The sequence below is a fragment of the Pelodiscus sinensis genome, chromosome 29 (genome assembly GCF_049634645.1).
Source record: "Pelodiscus sinensis isolate JC-2024 chromosome 29, ASM4963464v1, whole genome shotgun sequence".
Classification (NCBI taxonomy): Eukaryota; Metazoa; Chordata; order Testudines; family Trionychidae; genus Pelodiscus; species Pelodiscus sinensis.
Window position 1 is genome coordinate 4,972,285 of NC_134739.1, and position 22,531 is coordinate 4,994,815.

Below are 22,531 nucleotides of genomic sequence, written 5' to 3' on the forward strand. Positions count from 1 at the left end.
AAGGGCTTTTCCCACTTGCCCCTCTCAGTTGGTGCTGCCAAGGGCCCCTCTTCCCTCGTCCTGAACCCTCCCTGCCTTTTTTGCGGTGGGGCGCCCACACCCGGGCGCAGGACTCGAGATGTGGGCATGCCACGGATTTTTATGAAGGCAACAGGATATTCTCTGTCCCTTTCTTCATGATTCCCCACGTTCTGGTCGCTTTTTTGACCGCCGTTGCCCAGGGCTTGGACGCGCTCAGAGGACTCTCCCCGGTGGCTCCAAGAGCGCTCTTGAGTGGTAACAGCTACCTTAGACCCCACCAGTTTGGACCTACAGTTGGGTGATGTGCTCCAACGGGCACCTCTTTGCAGCTATCGGCACTGAATTTCACTCCTCTGCCACTTTGCCACCCGAGTCCTGCACACAGGTGTGGGCGCCCCATCGCAAAAAAGTCATCTCGCAATTGGAAAGGGTTCAGAAAAGGGCACCAAAAATGATTAGGGGTCTGGAACAGCTTTCCTCTGGGGAGACCTTAATAAGACTGGGACTTGTCACCTCGGAAAAAGAGAAAGCTCAGGGGATAGAAGAGGTCTAAAATCATGACTAGTGCGGAGAAAGTAAACAAGGGCCACACGTGTAAAACAAGGAGAAGGAATTATGTCTTTCCACAGTTCACAGTCAACCTGGGGAACTCCTTGCCAGAGGATGTTGTGAAGGCCAAGACTAGAACGGTTCAACAAAGAATGAGATACATCCATGGAGTCCATGGATGGGGTTGTGTCCCTGGCCTCTGTTGCCAGAAGCTGGGACCGAGTGACAGGGAGGGATCACTGGATGATTCCCTGTTCTGTTCACGCCCTCTGGGGCACCTGGCAGTGGCCACTGTGGGCAGACAGGACACTGGGCGAGACGGTCCTTTGGTCCGACCCAGTCTGGCTGCTCTTGTGTTCTAACGGGCCCTGCTCCAGCGGCTGGCTCATGCAGAGGCCACTGCGGTGCTGTAACTCCCCCTGGCAGTGGCTGGCCCCATAGGCACTGACTTCTGCTTTAGCCGGGGGGGGCCTGATCCCCCTCCGCCCCGGACCTCCCATGCACCTCCCTTCCCCCAAGCCTTGCCCCACCCTAGGCTGTAGCTCTTTGCAGCCCGCTGGGGACGGACCTGCCCTGAGTGGCTTTGTACCTAGATCACGCCCTCCTTCGAGGCAATGCTGAAGCGGCGGGCAGCGAGCCGGAGGAGGGAGAAGAGCGTGGACAAGGGGTACGGCCGGACTCGGCCGAGGAGGAGCACGGCCCACGCGCCCAGCTATCCCAAGCAGAGCTTCTCCCGGGCGCCCAGGTACCGAACGGCGGCTGTCCGCTCTCCCTCCCGGAGCAGGAGATGCTGGCGCACTCGCTCTCTGGCTGGCCTTCAGGGCCAGTGCCTGGGCTGCAAGGGGGGGGAGGGTGGCGGCCAGGGAAGCGAAAGGCAAGAGAAAGGGGCAGAGACGGAGCGCTGCCACAGCCGTCTGCTGGCCTCTGTGCTGTGGGGCTTGGCCCTGCCCCCTGCAATGCGGCGCAGAATGGAACTCGCCGTCGGGGATTCTCCCTCCAGGCAGAGATTGGTGGTTCCCCAGCCCTGCTCCTGGCCCAGCAGGGAGGCCAAGGATTGGGTCCGCCTCCTTCCCACTCAGTCCCTTTGGCAGTAGTCTGGTGGGGGGAGCACACACTCCGGCTTTCACTGCTCCCTGCGGGTGCTCCGCATCAGCGCCCGGGGCTCGCCTGCCTTTGTCCCCTCCAGGCTGTGTGGGTCATGGCGACCAGGGGGGGCTGAGCACTGAGTCACCAGGACCGTTTGGCACCAGGACTCTGTGTGCATCTGATTCCTCAACAGGATGAGTAAAGCCTTGAACAACCTCTACATGCATCTGTACGAGGAGGTCGGGGAGCACGAGCCTTGGGCTGTGCAGAGAGTTGAAGGTAACCCAGATTCCCCCGCGCACGCCCCCGAAACGCAGAGGCCAAGTGCAGCTGGTCAGGAATTGGTTTCCCGGGTCCTCCCACACACGAACGTGCTCGGCGGAGTGGAAGGGTGTTTCAGGTTTTTGTTGCAAAATGAAATGGGCAGGGGAGGAGAGGGAAGGAGGGGAAGTTCACCGTTTGGCACAATAAGAGCTCTAGGTCCCCTGCTCGCAGGCAGTCCGCGCGCTCAGGCCTGCTCGGGAAGATGATCTGGGTCATGTGCGAGTTCCTAAGGGGCGGGGCAATTTGGGAAGAGCAAATGTTCTTAGAAAACCCCATGGCTGTGTCTAGACTGGCCAGTTTTTCCAGAAAATCAGCTGCTTTTCCGGAAAAACTTGCCAGCTGTCTACACTGGCCGCTTGAATTTCCGCAAAAGCACTGACTTCCTACTGTCTGAAATCAGTGCTTCTAGCAGAAATACTATGCTGCTCCCATTCAGGCAAAAGTCCTGCGTAGAAAGCTCAGATTTGTTTTCCACAAAAAAGCCCCGATTGCAAAAATGGCGATCAGGGCTTTTTTGCGGAAAAGCGCATCTAGATTGGCACGGACGCTTTTCCACAAAAAGTGCTTTTGCGGAAAAGCGTCCATGCCAAGCTAGATGCTCTGTTCCGAAAATGCTTTTAACGGAAAAAGCATTTCCGGAAAATCATGCCAGTCTAGACACAGCCCATGGTTATGGGAAGGGGTGGGTCACTCTAGGTAGGGAGGCATTTGGCCTCGCAGATGGAGGCCTGGGTTCTATTCCCAGCTCTGCTGGGTGACGTGAACAAGTCACAGCCCTGCTCCGTGCCTCGGTTTCCTCATCCGTCAAATGGGACTAACGGCCCTTTGTAAAGTGCTTGCAGCTGGACCGAGCAAACGCCAGCCCTAGGGAAGTGCCAGGTATAAGCTTTGCACTGTTGCATTAAGTATCCCTGCTTGTAGCCTCCGGGGTCTGGCACATGGGTTCCTAGAGCCAGCCTTGTGCAGGTCCAAAGCCGGCCTTTCCCGTCACCGACCAGGGCTGCTGGGGGCAGAGTCTCAGTCCCCAGGGCTAGCACCAGAGCATGCGTTCCGGCCCAGAGCAGTGGGGTGCCCCTTGCCATGGGCATGTGGCACGGGGCCTGACCAGCTGTCCCCCGGCTTGCCTGCTCTAGGGTTGCCGAAAGCTTGCATGGTCTTCAGCGCCCTCCGCAACGGGAGGATCCACGTCAACGACCTGCTCCTGACTCTGCACGCGCTGGGGATCCTCGTGACCAGCACGGAGATGCGGCAAGTGCTCAAGGCCATTGACATTGATGGTGAGCGGCCCCGCCCAGCGTCCTGCCGGCCTGCCGGCTTTCTCAGCCCCTCCCCCTCTGACCCACACCCCTCTCTTGCAGCAAACGGGAACCTGGTCTTCACCGATTTCCTGGACGTTTTGAAGGAGACCTCGCCCTTTGCCCAGACTGAGGGTGAGTGAGAGGGAGGGAGCCATGGCAGGCGGTGGAGGACCCAGATGTGGCTGTGGGACAGAGCGTTGCAATTATCCAGCCAGCCACCGCAGTAACCGTGCTCGGTTTTAAGGATGTTCTTTCCAGTACACCCAGTAACATTTCCTAGGGCGATCTGAACACAGCATGACCCCCAGATCTCAGTGGGGTCAGAATCCACTCGAGACCAGCTGGGCTCTCCCGTGGTCGTGGCTCTGGTGTCCAGTCTGGATCATACGCCAACTCTACAGGTCCAAAGAGCCAACGGACTTGCCAATCAAGGAGGAGGGGGTGGAATCTGGAGTTCACCTTCAAGGCCCCATGCAAAAAAGCACTGATTATATGTGTGCGCACATGGCCCCTCCCACAGTCCACACCAGAATTTAAATACCCAGCACGTGGAACTAAAACCCTCCGTTATGCAACTAGACTGGAGCTCAGCAGGAACCGGAATTTCATTGTGCAGGAAAATCCAGGATTTGGAATTGGTTTCCATTCTCATGCAGAACAAGAACCAACATTCTCAAGGTTTCCCCTGGGCTGTGACTCCGGAGAACAAAAATCCATTCCCAACCAATTGAAAAGTTTTGCTTTGGTAAAATCAAACTGTGTTGGCCTGAGTTTGATTTTTTTAACTGGCCGTCATATAATAATGTAAGGGGACTGTTAGCCCCTTACTAAAACTCTGTGGGAGTTTTTGGTTCGCCAGCTCCCTGTGTCAAAAGGGGAAGGGTCCATGAGAAATCAGGGCCCTGAGACTGACAGACCCCAGAGACAATGGAAAGCAGCCAACACTCCAGCTCGGCCTGATTGACAGGTTGGACAGGCCAGTGAGGAAAGTGAGAGGCCAGGACCCGTCCTCCCTGTGAGCTGGGATTTTCCTGGGTCTCTCTGAGCAAGGAGAGAGCTGAGAGACAGCTAAGAGGAGCAAGCTGTGTGGAGAAGCAGCCCTGCAGCAACAGAGCCAGGCACATACAGCCCAAGGAGTACAAGCTGTGCTGAGGGGCAGTCCTGCAGCGACAGAGCCAGACACACACAGCCCAAGGAGTGCAAGCTGTGTGGAGAGGCAGTTTTGCAGCAACAGAGCCAGGCACACACAGCCCAAGGAGCGCAGACCCTGTGTTGAGCAGCAGACTGGCAGTTCTCAGAGAGCCAAAAGTGACAGAGAAGTAACGCAAGGAGCTGGAGACGGACAAGGCAGCACAGCCTGCAGCTGGGTGTGGTGAGCAGCTGGGACCAGCAAAGTGCAGGGAGAGGCTCTGGGCAGGGAGATATCACGAGCCAAGAGGCCCAGCAGGCCAGACTGGGAGAGGGGTCTGGCCACTTAGAGCTTGAGGCTGTGTGGTCACTGCCAGAGCAAGCGTGTCCAGCCTGCAGCCCCCCTGCAGCACATCCAGGGCCTCTAAGGGGCCTCTAAGGAAGAGACTGTGGACTGTCCTTACACTCTGCAGGCTGCTGTTTTGATGTCCCCGTGCTACAGAGCAGGGCTGTGTGTTCTCATTTAACCATTCTCATTGTTTCTTATTCTTTTCTCTTTAATCAGTTGATGTTTAATAAATTGTATTTGCTTTGAACCTGATAAAATGATCACTGGGCCAAGAAGGCCTGCAGTGTGAGGAGAGCACCTCGGAGTGGGGACACCCTAACTCCTGCCCCTAGTGACTACAAGGTCGGGGATTAAGCCCCAGGAAACCTGGGCCCAGCCTTGTTGGGGTTTCGAGGACTCTGCTACTCAGGAGAGTGGAGGGGGAGCCCTCAGGATCAGGGAGCCGTGGGGTAAAGGAAGTGGGAGCGGGGACTCAGATCCTTTCGCTGGTCCATTTCACCGGGGTGGTATAGAAGCCAGGAAAGTTCCCCACAATCATGGGACCATTCCCCCGCTTACAATAAGATGACCACGTGCATTAAAAAGGGAACCAGAAAGTCTTTTCTCAGGGCAGGAAATCGAACCCCAAAGGAAGCTGAGATGCAGGTGTTCAGATTTTCTTTCTCAATCATCTCGCGTTGAAACTGACCCGCGTCTATTTGCCACTTAGCTCTCAACAGCTGGGCGTTTTCTGCTGTAAACTAGACGCTCGGCAGCAAGTTCCTCTGCCAGAGGAGCCACTGGAGGGGGGATCTTGCTGCTGCCCCTGCTTCCTGGGCTTAGTAACCTGTCGGTTTCCTGCCTTGCCTGCAGCCTTCCAGAACACCTACCAGGCTTTCAGCAGGATGCGGAAGGGTCTGATCGCCGTGGACGACTTGCAGCCCTCTCTGCTCTGCCTGGGCGTGGGGTTGAGCTTGGAGACGCTGCAGGAGGCGCTGAAACATGTTTACGTGACCAGTGAGTCTCAGCTGCTGGTGCAGGGACGTGCCCCTGGGTGGCAGAGCCTGTGATCCCTTTGCCGGCACCTAGGGCCAAATGCTGCCTTAGGCTGGAAGAGCAGCAGGGTCCTGCTTGCATGGTCCCTGATGGTGCCTGCTGGAGGGGCGAGCTAGACACGCACGTGCCAGCTGCAGTGGGGCAGGGTCCTCATCCAAGGGAGCAGGCCGGGATGCCCTGAGGGCTCGGACACAGCACGGGTCCCGGTGGCTTTCAGAGCCCCCTGCATGTGCCGAGTAGCCAGCACACGGCCGGAGTGACTGAACCCTGCGCTCACTTACACCAGTGCAAACGGGGAGTGACTCCACGGGGATCCCTGGTGCCAAACCAGCGCTGGTGAGAAGAGACGCAAACACGAGTCCTGCTGCGTGTGGAGGCTCTGGGCCGGAAGGGGGCCGCCCCTCCCCACGCCCGGGGGCGGATGGGTGCAGACTGGACATTACCTCTAGAGGACAGAGTTCTGGGGCTCTCCCCGCCTGGCAGACGTGTCTGGGGAGGCCAAAGTCCCACGCTTAACGTGATCTGATAAAGCTGGGGGAGGGGTGGCAGCAGGTGTGGCAAGTCAGTGCCCGGCCTCCCTCTCTCAGCCCCCCAGCCTGGGTTTAGTTTTTGTGGGTTTGACTCTGGGACCCCCTGCACCCACTTATGACTCTGGCAGGGCTCCCAGCCCGGGTGTGGCTTCTGGACCCTCCTGTGCGATCTTTCCTAGCTGCCCGCTGGCGGGTGGGCATCGGGTTACCGTGCCACGTGCACTCTGGCCATTTGCCTTCATGCATCACCTGCCCTGGGTGTGTCTGGCTGCAATGCTCTGCTGCCTGGGCCCCCATATACCACCGGCCCCCCTTGATAGGCGGGGCCCTCGTGCGAGATGCCTGCTCCGCGCCTGACCGGCTGCCCCCTTGCAGAGGACAAGCAGCTGAACGTCTGGGATTTCCTGATGGCCGTGAGCGACCTCGAGCATCAGTACGAGGACGTGGGTGAGTGAGGCCCAGGCGGGCCATGATGTGGTGGATCGGCCCCGGGGCCTCTGGAGCTGCTGGAGAGCTCGGCGCTGCCACAGACTCACGTTGTGCCTGGCTCTGGTGCACAGAGGGGCACGTGGCCCACGCACCGACACGTGGGCCTGGCGTTGACGCTGCCGCGCTCCAGCTGGCGAGGTCCACGCGCCCTGGCTGTGGGCGTCAGCCCGGGCCCAGGGGCGCTGGGAGTTCAGCTGCAGTTTGCAAATTCACTCAAATCCGGAACCAATTTCATGCACCACAGCATCCGGCCCGGTGCACCTTTTCACAAGGGTTCGGTGCAAACCCGGCTGAGACCCACTGGCTGTCACTCAGCCTCCTGTGGCTCTTAGGCATCAAGCACAGAGCAGACCGGGGCGAGGGGTGCTCAGGAGCTCAGCCCCAAAGCAGAGCCCTGCCAGTGCCCCTGCACAGTGCCTGTGACTCCCAGCCCCCACGCTGCCGGGATTTCACACCAGCCTGTTGATTTTCTTTCCCATCTGAAGTTTTCATCCCAGCTGCTCCACGTTGCCCTAGTTGCGTGGTCGTGCCCGAAGCAGGCAGACTGAGAAATCCGGGCTTGTGCCTGCGGTGGCCTGGGGTTCACGTCCCAAGCTGCAGAACGGCTCCGGGAGTTTGTGGTGGCTTCTGTGGTCTGCAGCTGCTCCCTGCGCTGCCGTGGCTGGTCCTGGCTGCTAGCGGATGGTCCGTGCACCAGGCCGGCCCTTCAAACAGGGTTGGGGGAGCCCATTGTTCTCCCACTGGCCAGAACCCGCTGCCTTCCAAGCCAGGCCAGGCCTCGTGGTCACTAGGTTCCTGGTTGCTAGGGTCCCCCACACCTCAGGCCAGGGTCGGGGGTCCCAGCTGCTAGTCAAGGTCACACCTGATGCTCTGCAACAATAACCCCTTCCCCTTGTTAAACAGGCAGCCCCTCAGGGAAACTGAGGCACACATAGCCGCGCACATACCAATCATGTACAGCTCTTCGGAAACCCCCACTTCATCACACTTGGGTCTCAGATTCCCTCCCTGCCAGTCCCACCCAGGCCTCCCCTCGCCCCCAAAGCCCCAAGGGGAGAACACCATCTGCCAGTCAGGGACTGTGTGGTGTGCTCTGCAGCCATTTCATTCCCCCCTCCCCCCACCCTCCGGGCTGTGGCTGACTCCTGTCTGCAGTCAAGCAACGAGGCCTTCACCTGTGTGCCCCCTTTGCCAGCGAGGCCGAGGGACTCACGTGAGACCCCGCCCTGTCTCCCCACAGAATCCCTGGGCCTCTACGACACTTTGAAGCCCAAGAGGCCTGGGCGTGCGTTAGACTCTGACGCAAAGGCCAGGGCGAGGAGACGGACGCGGTTCTCCTTTGACGTCAAGTACCTGCAGAAAGCTGACGCGCCTCAGCTGGATTCCTCTTCAGCTCGCTCGCAGAAAGCGCCCCGGGCTGGTAAACAGCCGTCCTGCCCCCGGCCTCGGTTCCTGTCCTTCCAAGAGAAGCTTCCGTCTAGACTCGATGCGGAAGGCAGCCCCGAGGAGACTCCCCGGGCTCCCAAGAGGCGTCTGACCCGACAGAAGCCTCCTTGGAGCACTAGCATTGAGGAAGACATAGAGGAACCTCTGGAAGACACGGAGAGCCCTTTTGCCCAGCAGAGGAGCCACAAGACACGGCAATTCACAGCAGCCAAGGGTGAGCATTTCAGCCTGCCTGCACACGTGCTGAGGCTGCAGGCACATGCAGATGCACAAGCAGGTCCTCGTGCACAGGTGAACCACTTGTGCGAAACAAAGTCTGCTCTTTTGGCAACAAAATATTGTGTGGAAGCAATAGCCAGCTGGTTGGCTTGGAGTGGAGAATTGCCTAGTGCAGGGGTCTCCAACCTTTGTAGCCACAAGATCACTTTTTCAATGTAAGTGCAATGTAAGAGCTACCTCAAACCCAAATACCCTTCCCCGGCTTCCTTCCCCCCTTGTCTGAGGCCCCGCCCTTGCTCCACCCCTTCTCCCAGGCCTCACCCTGCTCACGCCATCCCCCTTCCTCCCCGAATCTCATTCACTTTCACCAGGCTGGGGCAGAGGGTTGGGGTGCAGGCTCTGGCCTTGGGCCAAGGGATGTGGAGTGTGGGAGGGGTCACCCTGAAGGTAGGGAGGTGGGGTAGGTTCTGGAGTGGACTAGAGGATAGGGTATTTGCCTGGGGAGCATAGGGTTGAGGGCTTGAGACCCTCTCCCCCCACTCTGGGAGCAGCTAGACAGCCAGCACAGGCTGCCCCAGGGATGGAGATGGCTCCTGCATTAGAAAGTTATTAGAAAAGCAGGATAAGGGGGCTGCTGAAGGTAGGGGGCTGGGTTCTGGAATGGACTAGGCAGATAAGGAATTTGCCTGGGGGAGCACAGGGTTCGGGGCTTGAGTCCTGCCCACCCTGGGAGTGACCAGAGAGCTGGCTCGCCTATTAGGAAGGGCAGGATATAGGACCCGAGGGAGGTGGAGTGGACTAGTGGATGGGACATTTGCCTCGAGAGTGCAGACTTGAGTCCTGCCCACCCTGGGAGTGACCAGACAGCAAACAGAGGATAAGGAGCCCTGAAGGTAGGAAGGCAGAGTGGGTTCCGGAATGCCCTAGGGTCACCTGGCATCAGTGCCTGGAGCACAGGGTGGTGGACTAGAGTTCCCTCCTGTCCTCCTGTCCCTGCTCCACCCGCCACGGTAGCAGCCTGGCAGCCAACCCCAGTTGCCCCAGGGATGGAGCTGGCTCCCATATTAGGAAGGCAGGAGAAGGGGTCCACTGAAGGTTGGGCAGCAGGGTGCATTCTTGAGTGGAGTAGGGGCTAGGGCATTGGCCTGCAGAAGGTAAGGTTGTGGGTTCAAGTCCCATCCACTGTGGGAGTGGCCAGACAGATGCCCCAGAAATGGAGCAGCAGAGCCAAGACAGGCCTAGCACCACTCCGGAAAGTGACTGCCATGTACAGCACTGGCGCCATGTGCTACCCCTCATCTACCGGCAATTGAGCCCACAGCCTCTACTTGCCACAATTCCCCATTACAGAGCTGCAGGTTCAGTGTCCGTAGGCAAGGACAGCATGTGGCTCCAGGAGCGCAATTACCACAGGGATAATCACTCCAGACATGATACCTTCAGGGTTTTAGAACTCACCACTCAAAGCATTACATTCCATTCCATTTCAGCCTGAGAGAGAAATGCAAGTTATGAAACGCACAGACCGGTCAGAAACCAAAACCAACCCACTTTGCAAGCAGTGAAACTATAACAACCCCCCTGCACGTGTTGGGCCAGGAGACGAGAGGGAAGGACAGTGCGTGTTTGTGAGAAGGACAGACACACACACAGTGTGTGGGAGTGACAGAGATTTGCACTGCCAAGCTCCCTCCATCCCCTTCTCTCTGTGAGGAAATGGGGTACAGGAGTGGGGGAAGGAGGAACACCCTGACATCAGCCTCCTCCCCTTCTCGCTCCCATGCCCTGCACAGCAAGGGGCAGCTCCGAGGCGGGGAGCAGGAGCAGCATGACAGTGGGTGGAGGGGCAACTGAAGTGCCAGCACTTGAGAGCTTCCCAGCCAAACCAGTCAGGATCCCCTGTCAGAGGCTCCAAGACCTACTGGTAGATCCCGATCAACCGGTTGGTGACTGGCCTAGTGGTTAGGGAGGGAGTCGTGGCTTTGGGAAGCATTCCCAGCGCTGCTATTGCCTTGCGACGTGAGCTTGAGTGAGCCGCAGCTCGGGATCCCAGATCCCGGTGGCCTCATTCCGAGCCATGCTGACGACGTCGGGGATCCAGTCATGTCTGGCAGGAGGGGGGGGAGGGCACAGAATCCAAGATGCAGCCCAGGCTGCTTGGGAGCTAGGAACCATCCCAACTGACTAGACCTGATGTTTATCTACAAACTGTGCCCAGCTGTGCTAGGCAGGCAGAGCGTCCGAGCGTCCCGGCCAGGTCACCTCTGGAGTTAGTGATGGAAACACCCACTGAACCGGTCCATCCGTCTCTCTGCCCGATCTCGGCTGGGCTCGTCCCAGGCTCTGCTCCCATTGCTGATTTGGGTTGTGGCCGTGCTCCCATTGCTGATTTGGATTGCGGCCGTGCCTCGTTCTGCGTTTCGGCTGGGAGGGGGCCGGGGCGCGTCTTCCCAGAACTGACCTGTTCTCTGCTCTGCAGAACCAGCCGGGGTGAAAGAACCAGGGGTGGCTTCTGCTGGCGGCCAGCGTGTCCCCGACTCTGAAGGTAAGTAAAGGAGCAAAGGCTGAGGGAATTCTCATGTGTGTGATGGACAACGGCGGGGGGGGAGGGGAGGAGGGGGTTCTTTAAAGATGCCTCAACACAGCCTCCAGTTTTGTGAGAGCAGTTTTACACACACACACCCAAGGGCTGTGTCTACACTGGCAAGTTTTTCCGGAAAATCATCTGATTTTCCAGAAAAACTTGCCAGCTGTCTACACTGGCCGCTTGAATTTCCGGACGATCTACTGTAAAATCATCAGTGCTTTTCTGGAAAAACTATGCTGCTCCCGTTTGGGCAAAAGTCTTTTTCAGAAAGACTTTTGCCCGAAAGGGCCAGTGTAGACAGCATAGTTCTGTTTTCCGCAAAAAAGCCCCGATCACGAAAATAGTGATCGGGGCTTTTTTGCCAAAAAACGCGTCTAGATTGGCCACGGATGCTTTTCCGCAAAAAGTTCTTTTCCGGAAAAGCATCCGGCCAATCTAGACGTGCTTTTCCGAAAATCCCGGGCTTCATTTGCAAGTTCGAATGCCTACATTAGTCACCCTAGTTCGAACTAGGATGGCGGTGTAGACAGACCCTCAGTAGCTAAAGATCCTGCCAACCCGTGGGTTGTTACACCCTGAGCCCTAGGAATTGGGTAAGGGTGGGTGTGTGAATTCACAGGGTTGCACCTTGAGCCTCACACAGTAATGTCCTTATCCTCTATTTATTGACAATTCCCAAACTAGCAGAATGCACATGCTAAGCACACAGTGTCATGCTCACCAATCCTGATAAAGGCAGGCAGGCAGACTTCCCCTGTTGGCCAGGCAATATCAGTCTCTCTGGTCTTAGGCTGTGTCTCGGAGGTGAGTTCCTCTTTTCCGGGTCTTCCTCCCTCCTCCTGGTCCTCTTCCAGCCTTTTCTTCCTTCTGTTACTTCTGATCTTCTTCTTCTCCTTCTTGAACCCCAGTTTATATAATGAAACCTGGGTTTTGTTTAGCTAGACCTTAACCAATTATTTTAATATAATTTTACTAACCAATCATAACAAAATGACCTAACCAATCATACCCCACCACCTTAATTGATTTACACCTAGCAAAATTAATGATACAGGAGACAGAAACAGTTACAAGAGACAGAGATCACACAGTCAAACAATAGGGAAGTGTAGTGACAATGATCATAGGGTGAGGATTCCACAATATGCTCTATGGATAAGCAATTTCTTGCCAGACAGACTGGTGTTACTTAAGTTTTCTTTACCCATCTTGAGATCTGTTTCTTTATCTGGTGACAGTGGGGGAGCGATCCGGGCAAAGTCCCCTCCTCACAGCCAGGGGTGACACTTTGTAATACCATTTAGGTGGAAATGTGAGTATGTGACTCCAGGCCTTACAGGAATGGCTGCTACTCTTCAGTCTGGCTGCAGAAGGTGGCTTTGGTTCAGGCCTAGCACAGGCCTTCCAACATGGCTACAGAAAAGCCATATTGTTACACTGTGATTCCTCCGGGATTCCAAGAGGGCCTCGTAATCCTAGTGCACGTCTACTCTGCAATGTAAGCCCGGGGTTTGAATTCAGGTTCAAGCCGAATTCCCTTCCATCCACACACAAATTGTGCTAACCCAAGGATTGGGATTGGAGGAGCCAACCTGAGTCACGCCCTATTGCTATGCAATGCAGGTGCAGCCTCGCCGGCCTTGGGCTCCAGGAGTCCATCAAAAGGATCCCTCAATCCCAGGAGCCAACATCCTGTCTCCTCTGACCAGCCAAGTGTGGTGGACAGTCAAGTTTTCCCACATTGCACCACACACAAAGGACTCAAGCACGTAGGAGGGCACCAGGCAGTCTGGGATCTGGGTAGTTGGACTCGGGGCCCCATTAAGCAGTGTAGCTGTTGGACCCAAAGTTCAATCAGTCCTAACCTGGGTTACAAACGTGTCGCTGTCCAAGCACTAAGGCGATGTCTACACAATCGGTTTTTGCCAGAAGAGGTAATGCAAATGAAGCACTGATTAGCATATTGTCGTGTTTCATTTGCATAGTCTATTCCGAGCCGGTTTTGCGCAAAAACGTGCAGTGTGGACATTTCCTTTTTGCGCAAAAACATGCAGTGTGGACGTTTCCTTTTTGCACAAAAAAACCCTTTTTGTGCGAGATCCTTACCCCTCTCCCAGAAGGGATAAAAGAATACAAGAAAAAGGGGGTTTTCCACAAAAAGGAAACGTTCACACTGCCTGTTTTGCACAAAAACCCCCTTGCACAAAAAGGGCTCGGAATAGATTATGCAAATGAAGCATGACAATATGCTAATCAGTTCTTCATTTGCATTGCCTCTTTCGGCAAAAGCCATAGTGTAGACAAAGCCTAAGTTAACTAACCCAGAGTCTGCTGACTTGAGTCCTACTGACCCTGGGCTTACACTGTCTAACTCGAGACAGACCTGGGCTGTGTCTAGACTGGCAAGCTGCTTTTGCGGAAAAATTTGCCAGCTGTCTACACTGGCCGCAATGTAAGATTGTCAGTGTTCTTGCGGAAATGCTATGCTGCTCCCGTTCGGGCAAAAGCCCTCTTGCGCAAATGCTTTGCGCAAGAGGGCCAGTGTAGACAATGTGGTATTGTTTTGCGCAAAAAAGCCCCGATGGTGAAAATAGTGATCGGGGCTTTCTTGCACAAAACTGCATCTAGATTGGCACGGACGCTTTTTGTTTTTGCGGAAAAGCGTCCGTGCCAATCTAGACGCTCTTTTCCGCAAATGCTTTTAACAGAAAAACTTTTCCATTAAAAGCATTTATGGAAAATCCTGCCAGTCTAGACATAGCCCTGAGGTTTAAAGGCCAGGCAGAGCCATCCTGAGCTTAGTCTGACCCCCTGCAAAACACAAGCCAGAGAATCCACAGCCATGTCATTGTCCCCATCCTGGGCTCTACCCTGTATCGGGGGCCTAGAATCCCGTTGTGGCAATGGAAAGAGTCCATGGCAGTGTTCCAGGGGAGCATGGTCACTACTCTACACACACAAACCTTCTAAGGTAAAAGACTCTATAACTAGACGTGTTACAACTTCTTATTGCTAAAAACCAAAATTGGTAACTTCAGCCAGAGCTGATCAGAAAATGTCTGGGTTTGTTCGCATGAGAAATTTCAGTTGCTCAGCAAAAACCCAGAAGCTGAACTGTTTTACCCAAAACATGTTGATCCCAAAACACTGCGGCTGTGTCTACACTGGGCCACTTATTCCGGAAAAGCAGCCGCTTTTCCAGAATAACTTGCCAGCTGTCTACACTGGCCGCTTGCTTTTCCAGAAAAGCAAGGACGATCTACTGTAAAATGGTCAGTGTTTTTCTGGAAAAACTATGCTGCTCCCGTTCGGGCAAAAGTCCTTTTCCAGAAAAACTGTTCCGGAAAAGGGCCAGTGTAGACAGCACAGAAGTCTTTTCCACAAAAAAGCCCCGATCGTGAAAATGACGATCGGGGCTTTTTTCCGGAAAAGCGCGTCTTCATTGGCCACGGACGCTTTTCCAGGAAAAGTGCTTTTCCGGAAAAGCATCCTGCCAATGTAGACGCGCTTTTTCCGGAAATACAACGGAAAACTGTTCTGTTTTAAGCATTTCCAGAAAAGGGTGCCAGTGTAGACGTAGCCTGCCATGGTACCTCATTGGAGCTGTGGTTCAGGAGCTTGCTGCTCCCATTCTCCTCTATAATCTGGGCTCCTGTGTCAGACTACACCTCCTGTGATGCATCATAGTCTCTCCTTGTGGTCCATCATGGGAGTCCTTGACTTTGGTGTATCATGGGAAATGTAGTCCAGCCTGGAAGTCTAGCCCATAGACAAGAATATGGCACAAGACAATGAGTGCACTGCGATGGGAGAGCTGAGGAGATATTATTTGGTTTGGGGACATGGGTTTTTTGGTGAAAACAGTCATTTTTCAGGCCAAGTTCAATGTAATCAACAGCCCGATTTTCTGTCACAGTAGAGTTGAGGCAGAACATTTTTGAGCAGCCTTGGAAAGCAGCTAGCGTGTAAACGAACCCCACCAGTGATGGACTGACCTGCTGTGCATTCTCCGCCCTGCAGCCCTACAGGATGCCTCTGAGATTGTCAACAAGATCAAAGCCGATACCATGGAGGTTGCGGAACTGCGCGGCATTCTGCAGACCATGGGGATCCCTTTCACTGACCAGGAGTTCCAGGAAGTGCTGCAGAAAGTGACGCTGGAAAGTGAGCCTTTCAAAAGGCTGTCCGTCCGTCTGTCTGTCTGTTTTAGTGGTGCACGTGTAAGGAGGGGCACATACAGGTCAGCATGTAGCCAGCTGGTGCGTGCCAGGCTTCCAACCTCCATGGGACCCCTTTGACATGAGTCCCAGAGCTGAATGCTAATGTCAGGCTAGAGCGTTATCCCAATTGACAGCGGTGTCGCTGAGAGCAGGACTGGGCCTTGCCCGTTCACCCCCAGCTGCCATCGCTAAATTAAATGATCCATTAAAACATCGTCTCTACACACCGCCTGTTCCTCATGTGGACAGAATGCCTTAGGGGTGCGGGGACCACCGGAGATTTGTGGGGGTCCTCCGGGGGGTCCGTGAGTCATGGTCAAGCCACTGATCTGGCCAATCAGATCCTCAGCTCCCCTGCCCTAGGTTTACAATAAGCAGTGGAGCCGACAACAACCATGGGCTCCGGAGCAAGGTGGGGAAGGGCTGGCTCCGCCCCCGGGAAGGGGTGGAGCCCCGGGTTCCCTCTAAGCTGCACGCATGCACGGCCACGCACCAAGAAATCGCTCACCCCGCTCACCTGCTCAGCAGCACGCCCGACCACGCACTTTCCTGCGGGACAGGAAGGTGAGTGGTGGCGGCGGGGGCAGCCTGGTGGGTTCTAGCAGGGCCGTGTGCGGAGAGCGGGGGCCCTGCTCCACCCCCATTTGCTCTGAGTGGAGCCAGGTCGCGGTGAAGCTGTCCCTGCTTAGCAGCCTCAACGGACCCAGTTCCAGCTACTATGAGTGGGACACAACAGCCCGGCCGGGACCGGAGCCGCCGCATGGTGGGAGGTGATTGCTCGGGTGGCCCCGGCCCGTCTCGGAGCCAGTGCGTGGCCCCCAAGCCTATCCCCCTGGCACCCTTACCCCAGGAACAGCTGGCTGGGAGTTCTGGGCAGCGCCGCCCCAGCTCCCCCCTTGCCCACCGGTTGAGGGACCCAGGAAGCCCACCCCCCACTTCCCCTCCCAGTGAGCAGCTTCCTGGGGGGGGTTGGGCAGCCCAATCCTGGGCCAGCCTCCCCCAGCGAGGAGCTGTCACTTCCCCTACCTCTCAGCCCCCCCTACTGAGTTCCACTTGCCCTGAATCTTGCACCCCCTGAGCCACCCCATATCTCCCACCCTCTGCCCCCTTGATTCCTGTACTGCAGGGTCATTACCCCTTGTGAATTACCCCTTGTTTGGTATTTTTTTCTTGTGTAACAATTTAAGTGTGTGTGTGTGTGTGTGTGTGTGTGTACATACATGTTGTCAGTAACTGGTTGGTGCCATGGTGGCACACATGATGTCAATGTTGATGGACAAGACAGAACTCACTCTGCTCATGGATGGGAAATCAGAGGGAACACTGGCAGAGGAGGCGGGACCTCAGTCAGAGGAGGCGGGACCTCAGTCAGAGGAGGCGGGACCTCGGTCAGAGGAGGCGGGACCTCAGTCAGAGGAGGCGGGACCTCGGTCAGAGGAGGCGGGACCTCAGTCAGAGGAGGCGGGCCCTTAGGCAGAGGAGGCGGGACCTCAGTCAGAGGAGGTGGGACCTCCGAGGCACACAGAGCACCAGATGTGGAGCTCCAGCACCCCAGCAGCAACTCAAAGGGGCCTTGGACTCCAGCTGGCGCCACTGGCAAATGCCACGACCCATGGCAATTGCCCCCCCACCCCCACCCCGTGGGCAAGCCTGACAGGAGGCCTCATGCACATGTAAAAAGCAGCACTTTATTATCAAAATAGGCTTTGATTCGGTCTAGTGGAACTTGTGCAGATCTTTAATGTTGATTCACTCAGTCCAGTTTGGGTTTGGCTCAAGTCAGAGTTTACTGGTACAAGCCGAACCGATTCAGACAGGTGGGAAAGGGTTAAGTGCCTTAAAGATGTGTGCTCCGAATCAAGGCGGCGAGCCCGCTGCAGGCTTTCTGATTTAGACCAGGTCTAGATTCTCCTCTCCCGGCGCTTTCATCCCTGTGTAACTCTGTCGATGTCAGCGCGGTGACTCCTGATTGACTCCAGTGGGGGACCTCATCCAGGCGTGGAGATCTGGATTCTAGGCACATGGCTCATTTGAGCAAAGAGCTCCGTGATTGCTCCATCAAAATCTGATCCCAGCACATTCCGCAGCCAACCCATCTGTTTCTCTCTTCCCTTGGCCCTGTGTCCTTCCCTGGCGCCTTGGCCTTTGGATCCTTCTTTACGCCGCAGAGGACGGGACGGTGAGCTTCGATTGCTTCCTGGCGGCTGCGGCCAACACGCGGCGCTTCTCCGAATTTTCAGGTGAACGGGGGCCTGATAGGGCGGGAAGAGGACGAGTCAAACTGTGCTGGGCTCCAAAGCCCTGCCCCTCTTGCACTCGGTCACACTGGTGCGAAGTATCACGCTCACTGTGCGCTGGTGAATGGTGCCACCCGGCGCAGGTGCTCAGTCGTCACTGGGTGCTAGCCGGCACTGCCTTCTTCTGAGCCTGCGTCCAGCCGCTGTGCAGCACGAGATCGTCACAGCGCCCGGCTCTCTGGGATTCACGGACAGGGTCATGGCTGGTCAGGCTCCATGGCACTTGCATTCTCTCCCTGCAGTGTGACGGGTCCTCATTAGAGGGGCAGAAACTTGTTTTAAACGGTAACTGCATTACCGCTAGTGACTGCAGGGTCACACGCTGCCTTGCACTGCAGAGCCTGCCGCCAAGTCTCCCCAGGAGCGGGCCCGCCTCCCAGGGAGTGGAGCCGGCAAGGGCGCCAGCCCCGCTGCCTGGGAGCCAGTATTGAATCTGTGATGGGGCCAGGCCAGGCCTGCCAGGGACAGGGATTACCCTGGCCAGCCAACTGGTGCAGCCCCTGCCTGCAGTGGGCCCTGCAGGGCTGGAGCAGCCCCCTGCCCGGGAGACACGGGGAGCTGCTCCAGCCCCTACCAGTTACCCAGAACCGATAAGCCTCGCCCGTTTAGGTTAACCTTTCACATCCTGAGTCCCCACACCCAGGCTCTGGCAGGGAACGGGTTAAGCTCGGGGTCTCGATTCGCTGGCAGTCGGTGTCTGATTGCCTGCGGGCAGGGTGCTCTGGCTGGGGAGGAGGAGCCGGCGGGAAGCCGGAGGAAGAGGAGCTGGCTTAGGGACCGCTGGTCTCTCTTTGCTTCTTCCTTCGCTGGGCCCTAAGAAACGGGACTTTGCAGCCACTCCCCTTGGAGCATCACCCGCACCCAGGGATGCTTGAACTGAGCACGGAGGCATTGTCCTCTCTGTAGCCCGGGACTAGGATCCCACTGCCAGATTGGGCAGAGCTCGGCTTCGGGGCCTTGTCTAAAGGCTGACGTGGCAGCCGAGCCCTTTGGGAAGCCCGGCCCCACCCGAACGCCGGGCGCTCTGTCCCTCCGTGTGTCTGCAGCGCTGAAAGGGGCCGTTGCCGCCGTCAGCAAGGTGCAAGGCGACAGGGTGGCTGCGAGCGACTTGCTGTCCTGGCTGCGGGACATGGGGATCCACGTCTCGGATGCAGAATTCCAGCAGGCGCTGGAGCAGGTGTCTGTGGATGGTGAGTGCGAGGGGTCAGACTCAGGAGCACAGTCCCACCTCCGCATGGGCAACTCTCGGGCTTCAAGTCCTGGGACCGGGTGAGACGCCGGGCGTCTGCTCGCTAAACCGGGAGGCTTCCAGCCCTCGGGTCTGCTGGGGAAAGCTCGAAAAGTGGCCAGAGTGCAGCCCAGAGCAGCGGTTCTCAGCGGGCCGCATACTCGGGGCTCCACCCCCTGCAGGGGGAGGGGTAAGCCCTGCGAGCCCGATCCAGCTTGTGGGGGAAGGAAGCGGCTCTGTGCACTGTCCCCCCCTCCCAGCTGCTCACCTGGAGGCTTTCCCTGATGCTCCCATTGGCCGGATCACAGCCAATGAGAGCAGCCGGAGGCGGTACCCAGGAGCAGCAGGAGGCACTGAACCAGGTAAGTGCCTGCCCATCTCCCTCATCCCCCTCACACAGACCCCTCCTGCTGAGACCCCCACCCCACTCCTGCACCCTCCCTCTCAGTCCCCCCACTCATGCTCCCAACTTCCCTCAGACCTTCCCACCCTCAGCCAGGGCCGGATTCAGACCTTTAGAGGCACTAAGCACTGAAAAGATTATGGTGCCCCCCCCTTATGCAATTCAAAATAAAAACAACACTAGACTGTCAAATCTCTCTCTTTTTTTGTGTGCCCCTGCTTTGCTGGTGCCCTAAGCACGTGCTTAGTCTGCCTATTGGGTAATCCAGCCCCGCCCTCAGCCCGCTCCTGCACCCAAACTCCTGGCCAGACCCTACCCCCACCCCGCACCCATTTCTGGCTGGTGGTCCGCAGAAAGGTCTGCATTGAGCGGGATGGGCCGTGGACCAAAAACTTGGAGAACCACTGAGCTAGAGGCCTAGAACCCAGAGAGGACATTCAGACCCCGAGTGCCTCACCGGCGGTTGTGTGGAGGCCAGGAGAGGAGAGGAGTGAGGTGTGTGTGGCTTGTGCCACGGGGGGGAGACGTGCCTCGGTGTTCCGTACAGTGGGAGGGACTGCGCGCTGACCGGAGGGACACTGCCGGCTAGCTTCCTGTGAGCGAGCAGACGGCATTCGACAGGCCGGTTCTGTTCCAAACTCCGCCACGCTGCTGCATGGGGGCCCTGCACGAGGCGCTCCCTCCGTTTCTTCTCCCACCCTTCGCTAGACTGTAGGCGACTCTCCCTCTTGCTGTGTGTCAGTGCAGGGGCACCAGCACGGCAGGGGCAGGGGACTGACCGGAAGGGTGAGCAACGGAGGGAGGGAGCCAAGACGAGCGAGCGAGCGGCAGACTCTTGAGGGAAAGAGGCAGCGCAGGAGGGCTGTGGGGGAAGGGGCAGTGTGAGAGCAGGGCCTCCGGTGGTTTGGTCAGCCTGGGAGAGGGGCTGTGAGGGGCAGGGCCACTGTTTGGGCCCCTGTGGGCCACTTTTAGGGTGCTTCTTCTGCTCATGCGTCGGTCTAGCGCCTCGAGGTGCCTGGGGATCCACGCAGCTGACTGAGCGCTTCTCTCCACTGCAGCTAACGGAAAGGTGAACGTCAGAGCTTTCATGGAAGTCCTGTCCAAAAGTCCGCGGCTCTGCCAGCTGCTAGGTGAGTGGGGGCGGACGGGAAGTAACACCAGCCAGGAACGTGGGCTCAGACGCTGGCTTGATTAGCAGATCCATTTCCCGCACTTGGGCACACGCGAAGCCAATTCCGTTAGGTGCGTGAACCACCAGCAGGCTGGATTTCCCTGCGGGGCGCGCCGCACAATGAGCGGGGCTGAATTTGGCCATAAAAAACAGGTCAATTTTCAGACTGCGGATGCAATCTGATGGATGCTCCTGGGGCCAGAGCTCCAGCTGGGGGAGGTCAATGTAGCACCAGTCCGGTAAGTAGCACCACACCGATTTAGGCATGATTTACAACCTGCCTTGGGGCATGTTCACGCCGCAGCATTATTTCGGAGTAAGAAAATGCGCGTCTGCACTGCAAACCGTTATTTCGAAGTAATGGCGAGCTGGAGGAGTTCTTACTCTGACTCCCGTGACCCTCCTTTCACGAGAAGGAGGGGCAGGCCGAGGGAGAGCGTTCTTCCTTCGACTTCCTGCTGCATAGACAGCGCCAAAAGCCGAGTGACGCTATTTCCGCTTCAGCGATGCAGTTGACAAGCTGAAGTTCTGCAGCTTCGTTCAGCTTTTGCCCGGCTGTGTAGAAGTGCCCTGGGAGTTTAAGGGTGTCTGTTAGCCAGCAAAATGCTTCCTGCCCAGCCCCAGTTCCCCAGCAGGACAAGAGAGACTGCGGAGCTCTGGGACCGCACGAGCAAAGGGAAGCGGGTGAGCAGAGGCACGTAACAGACCCGATGGTGCACTCAGTCACAAATCAGGCCTCACTTTACCAGAAATATCCCTGAGTCGCACCAGTGCACAATCCAAATCGGGCCCCTGGTTTCTGAGAGCACGAGGCGGTGGGAACTTTTATTGCTCTTCCGTTACATAGCCAAGCAGGGAAGGTTAAAAAGGTGGATGCCTTCGTTGGAGGAACCTGTGGTGTGTTTACTTGTCACTGACGACAAGCGGCGAGCTTTGGGCCTAATACAAAAATGGGCTCTGAACATTCCCAGCTCTCTGCTCCTGGGGTGACTGCCATGTGCATGTGGCGTGTACACGTGCCACTCGCCTTCTGCCAAATGGTGCAGCTTGTGTCTGTGTGTGTATGTGTGCGTTCGTGCACGTGCACGTGTGTGTGCACACGTGTAAGCATGCGTGCATGCAACAGTGCGTGTGTGTGAGCATCCGGGTGTTCTCAGTCCAGTCCCACTCAGGAATCCAGTGTCTTTTTCTTGGAGACCCAGGGTGGCTGTGATTGACGCGCTGGCTAACTCATGTTCTCAACCATGACTTCAGCCCCATTTCACCCCTAGCAAATGTATCCAGCAAGGCTTCTCTCCACGTACCCCAGAGGCAATATGGTAGCTAACACGGTGTCAGCCCCAACTCCCGTCCCCGGTCAAGACCAGGCCTGTACTGTGCGGCTGAGGACAATAAAGGCCGCATCAAGGGGCCAGATAAGAGCAGAGAACAGATTGGCCATAGTGAGCTCATTGGTGTGGCCCCGACACGGACACGCCTGTGGCGTATCGACTCTGGATTGCCTGCTACATTCTAGCTCCCACTCGAGGGGGGGAGCGGAGCCGTCGTGCCGTGACCCAGCCCCCCAGCAGAAGCACCCCACGAGGACTGGGGAGCGGCTGTGAGAACGTGCTGATTCAGCGCTCCCCACGGAGGGCCCTGTCCCCTCCCTCCTGCCCTTCCAGCAGCAAGGTGGGAAGAGGAGGCTGGTGTCTTGCCCCAAGGCATAGGTGTGCAGCCTGGGAGGTGTGACGGGTGCCAGCGAGGGGGGGTCTTGGGACAGGAGCCCTCACGTCTCTCCCATCCTGCGGCCTTGCAGCGGTGCAGGAGGCCCTCAGGGTCGTCAAGCATGTCAAGGAGGACGAGGTGGAGGCGAGCCGCCTGGACACCAGCCTGAGAACCCTGGGGCTGCGCCTGGCCAGCGACGTGATCGGGCAGGTGCTGCAGTCGGCTCACGTGGACGGTAAGCAGAGTGGGCAGGACCGGACCCGTGTCCGGGGGGCATCCCCTCCCGCAGCGACCTGCCCTCTGCCTCTGCCGTGTTACCCCCCCCCAGTGTGCCTGACTAAGGCTTGCACAGAGCATCTCTCACCAGAGGTTTGCAGACCCTGTGCCCACAAGGCAGGCGTCACCATCCCAGGTGGCCTGTTCTGCAAAGGGGCCAGTGGCCTG

At 57.1% G+C, this 22,531-nt stretch overlaps 1 protein-coding gene across 14 annotated transcripts in view; it reads left to right on the forward strand.

Moving 5' to 3' along the window:
• Nucleotides 1-22,531, forward strand: part of EFCAB3 (EF-hand calcium binding domain 3) — a 109,902-nt gene that overhangs the window by 8,381 nt on the left and 78,990 nt on the right. For all 14 annotated transcript variants that reach the window (XR_012898082.1, XM_075911695.1, XM_075911700.1 and 11 more), the window contains exons 4-16: nt 1,164-1,315; nt 1,850-1,935; nt 3,114-3,257; nt 3,339-3,410; nt 5,608-5,751; nt 6,696-6,767; nt 8,050-8,469; nt 10,954-11,019; nt 15,082-15,225; nt 17,450-17,521; nt 18,625-18,768; nt 20,268-20,339; nt 22,179-22,322. Coding sequence is in view for 13 of the 14 variants with exons in the window: in XM_075911695.1 (XP_075767810.1) it covers nt 1,164-1,315; nt 1,850-1,935; nt 3,114-3,257; nt 3,339-3,410; nt 5,608-5,751; nt 6,696-6,767; nt 8,050-8,469; nt 10,954-11,019; nt 15,082-15,225; nt 17,450-17,521; nt 18,625-18,768; nt 20,268-20,339; nt 22,179-22,322 (1,732 nt within the window). In the remaining variant the exon portion in view is untranslated. The remainder of the gene's footprint in view (nt 1-1,163; nt 1,316-1,849; nt 1,936-3,113; nt 3,258-3,338; nt 3,411-5,607; nt 5,752-6,695; nt 6,768-8,049; nt 8,470-10,953; nt 11,020-15,081; nt 15,226-17,449; nt 17,522-18,624; nt 18,769-20,267; nt 20,340-22,178; nt 22,323-22,531) is intronic.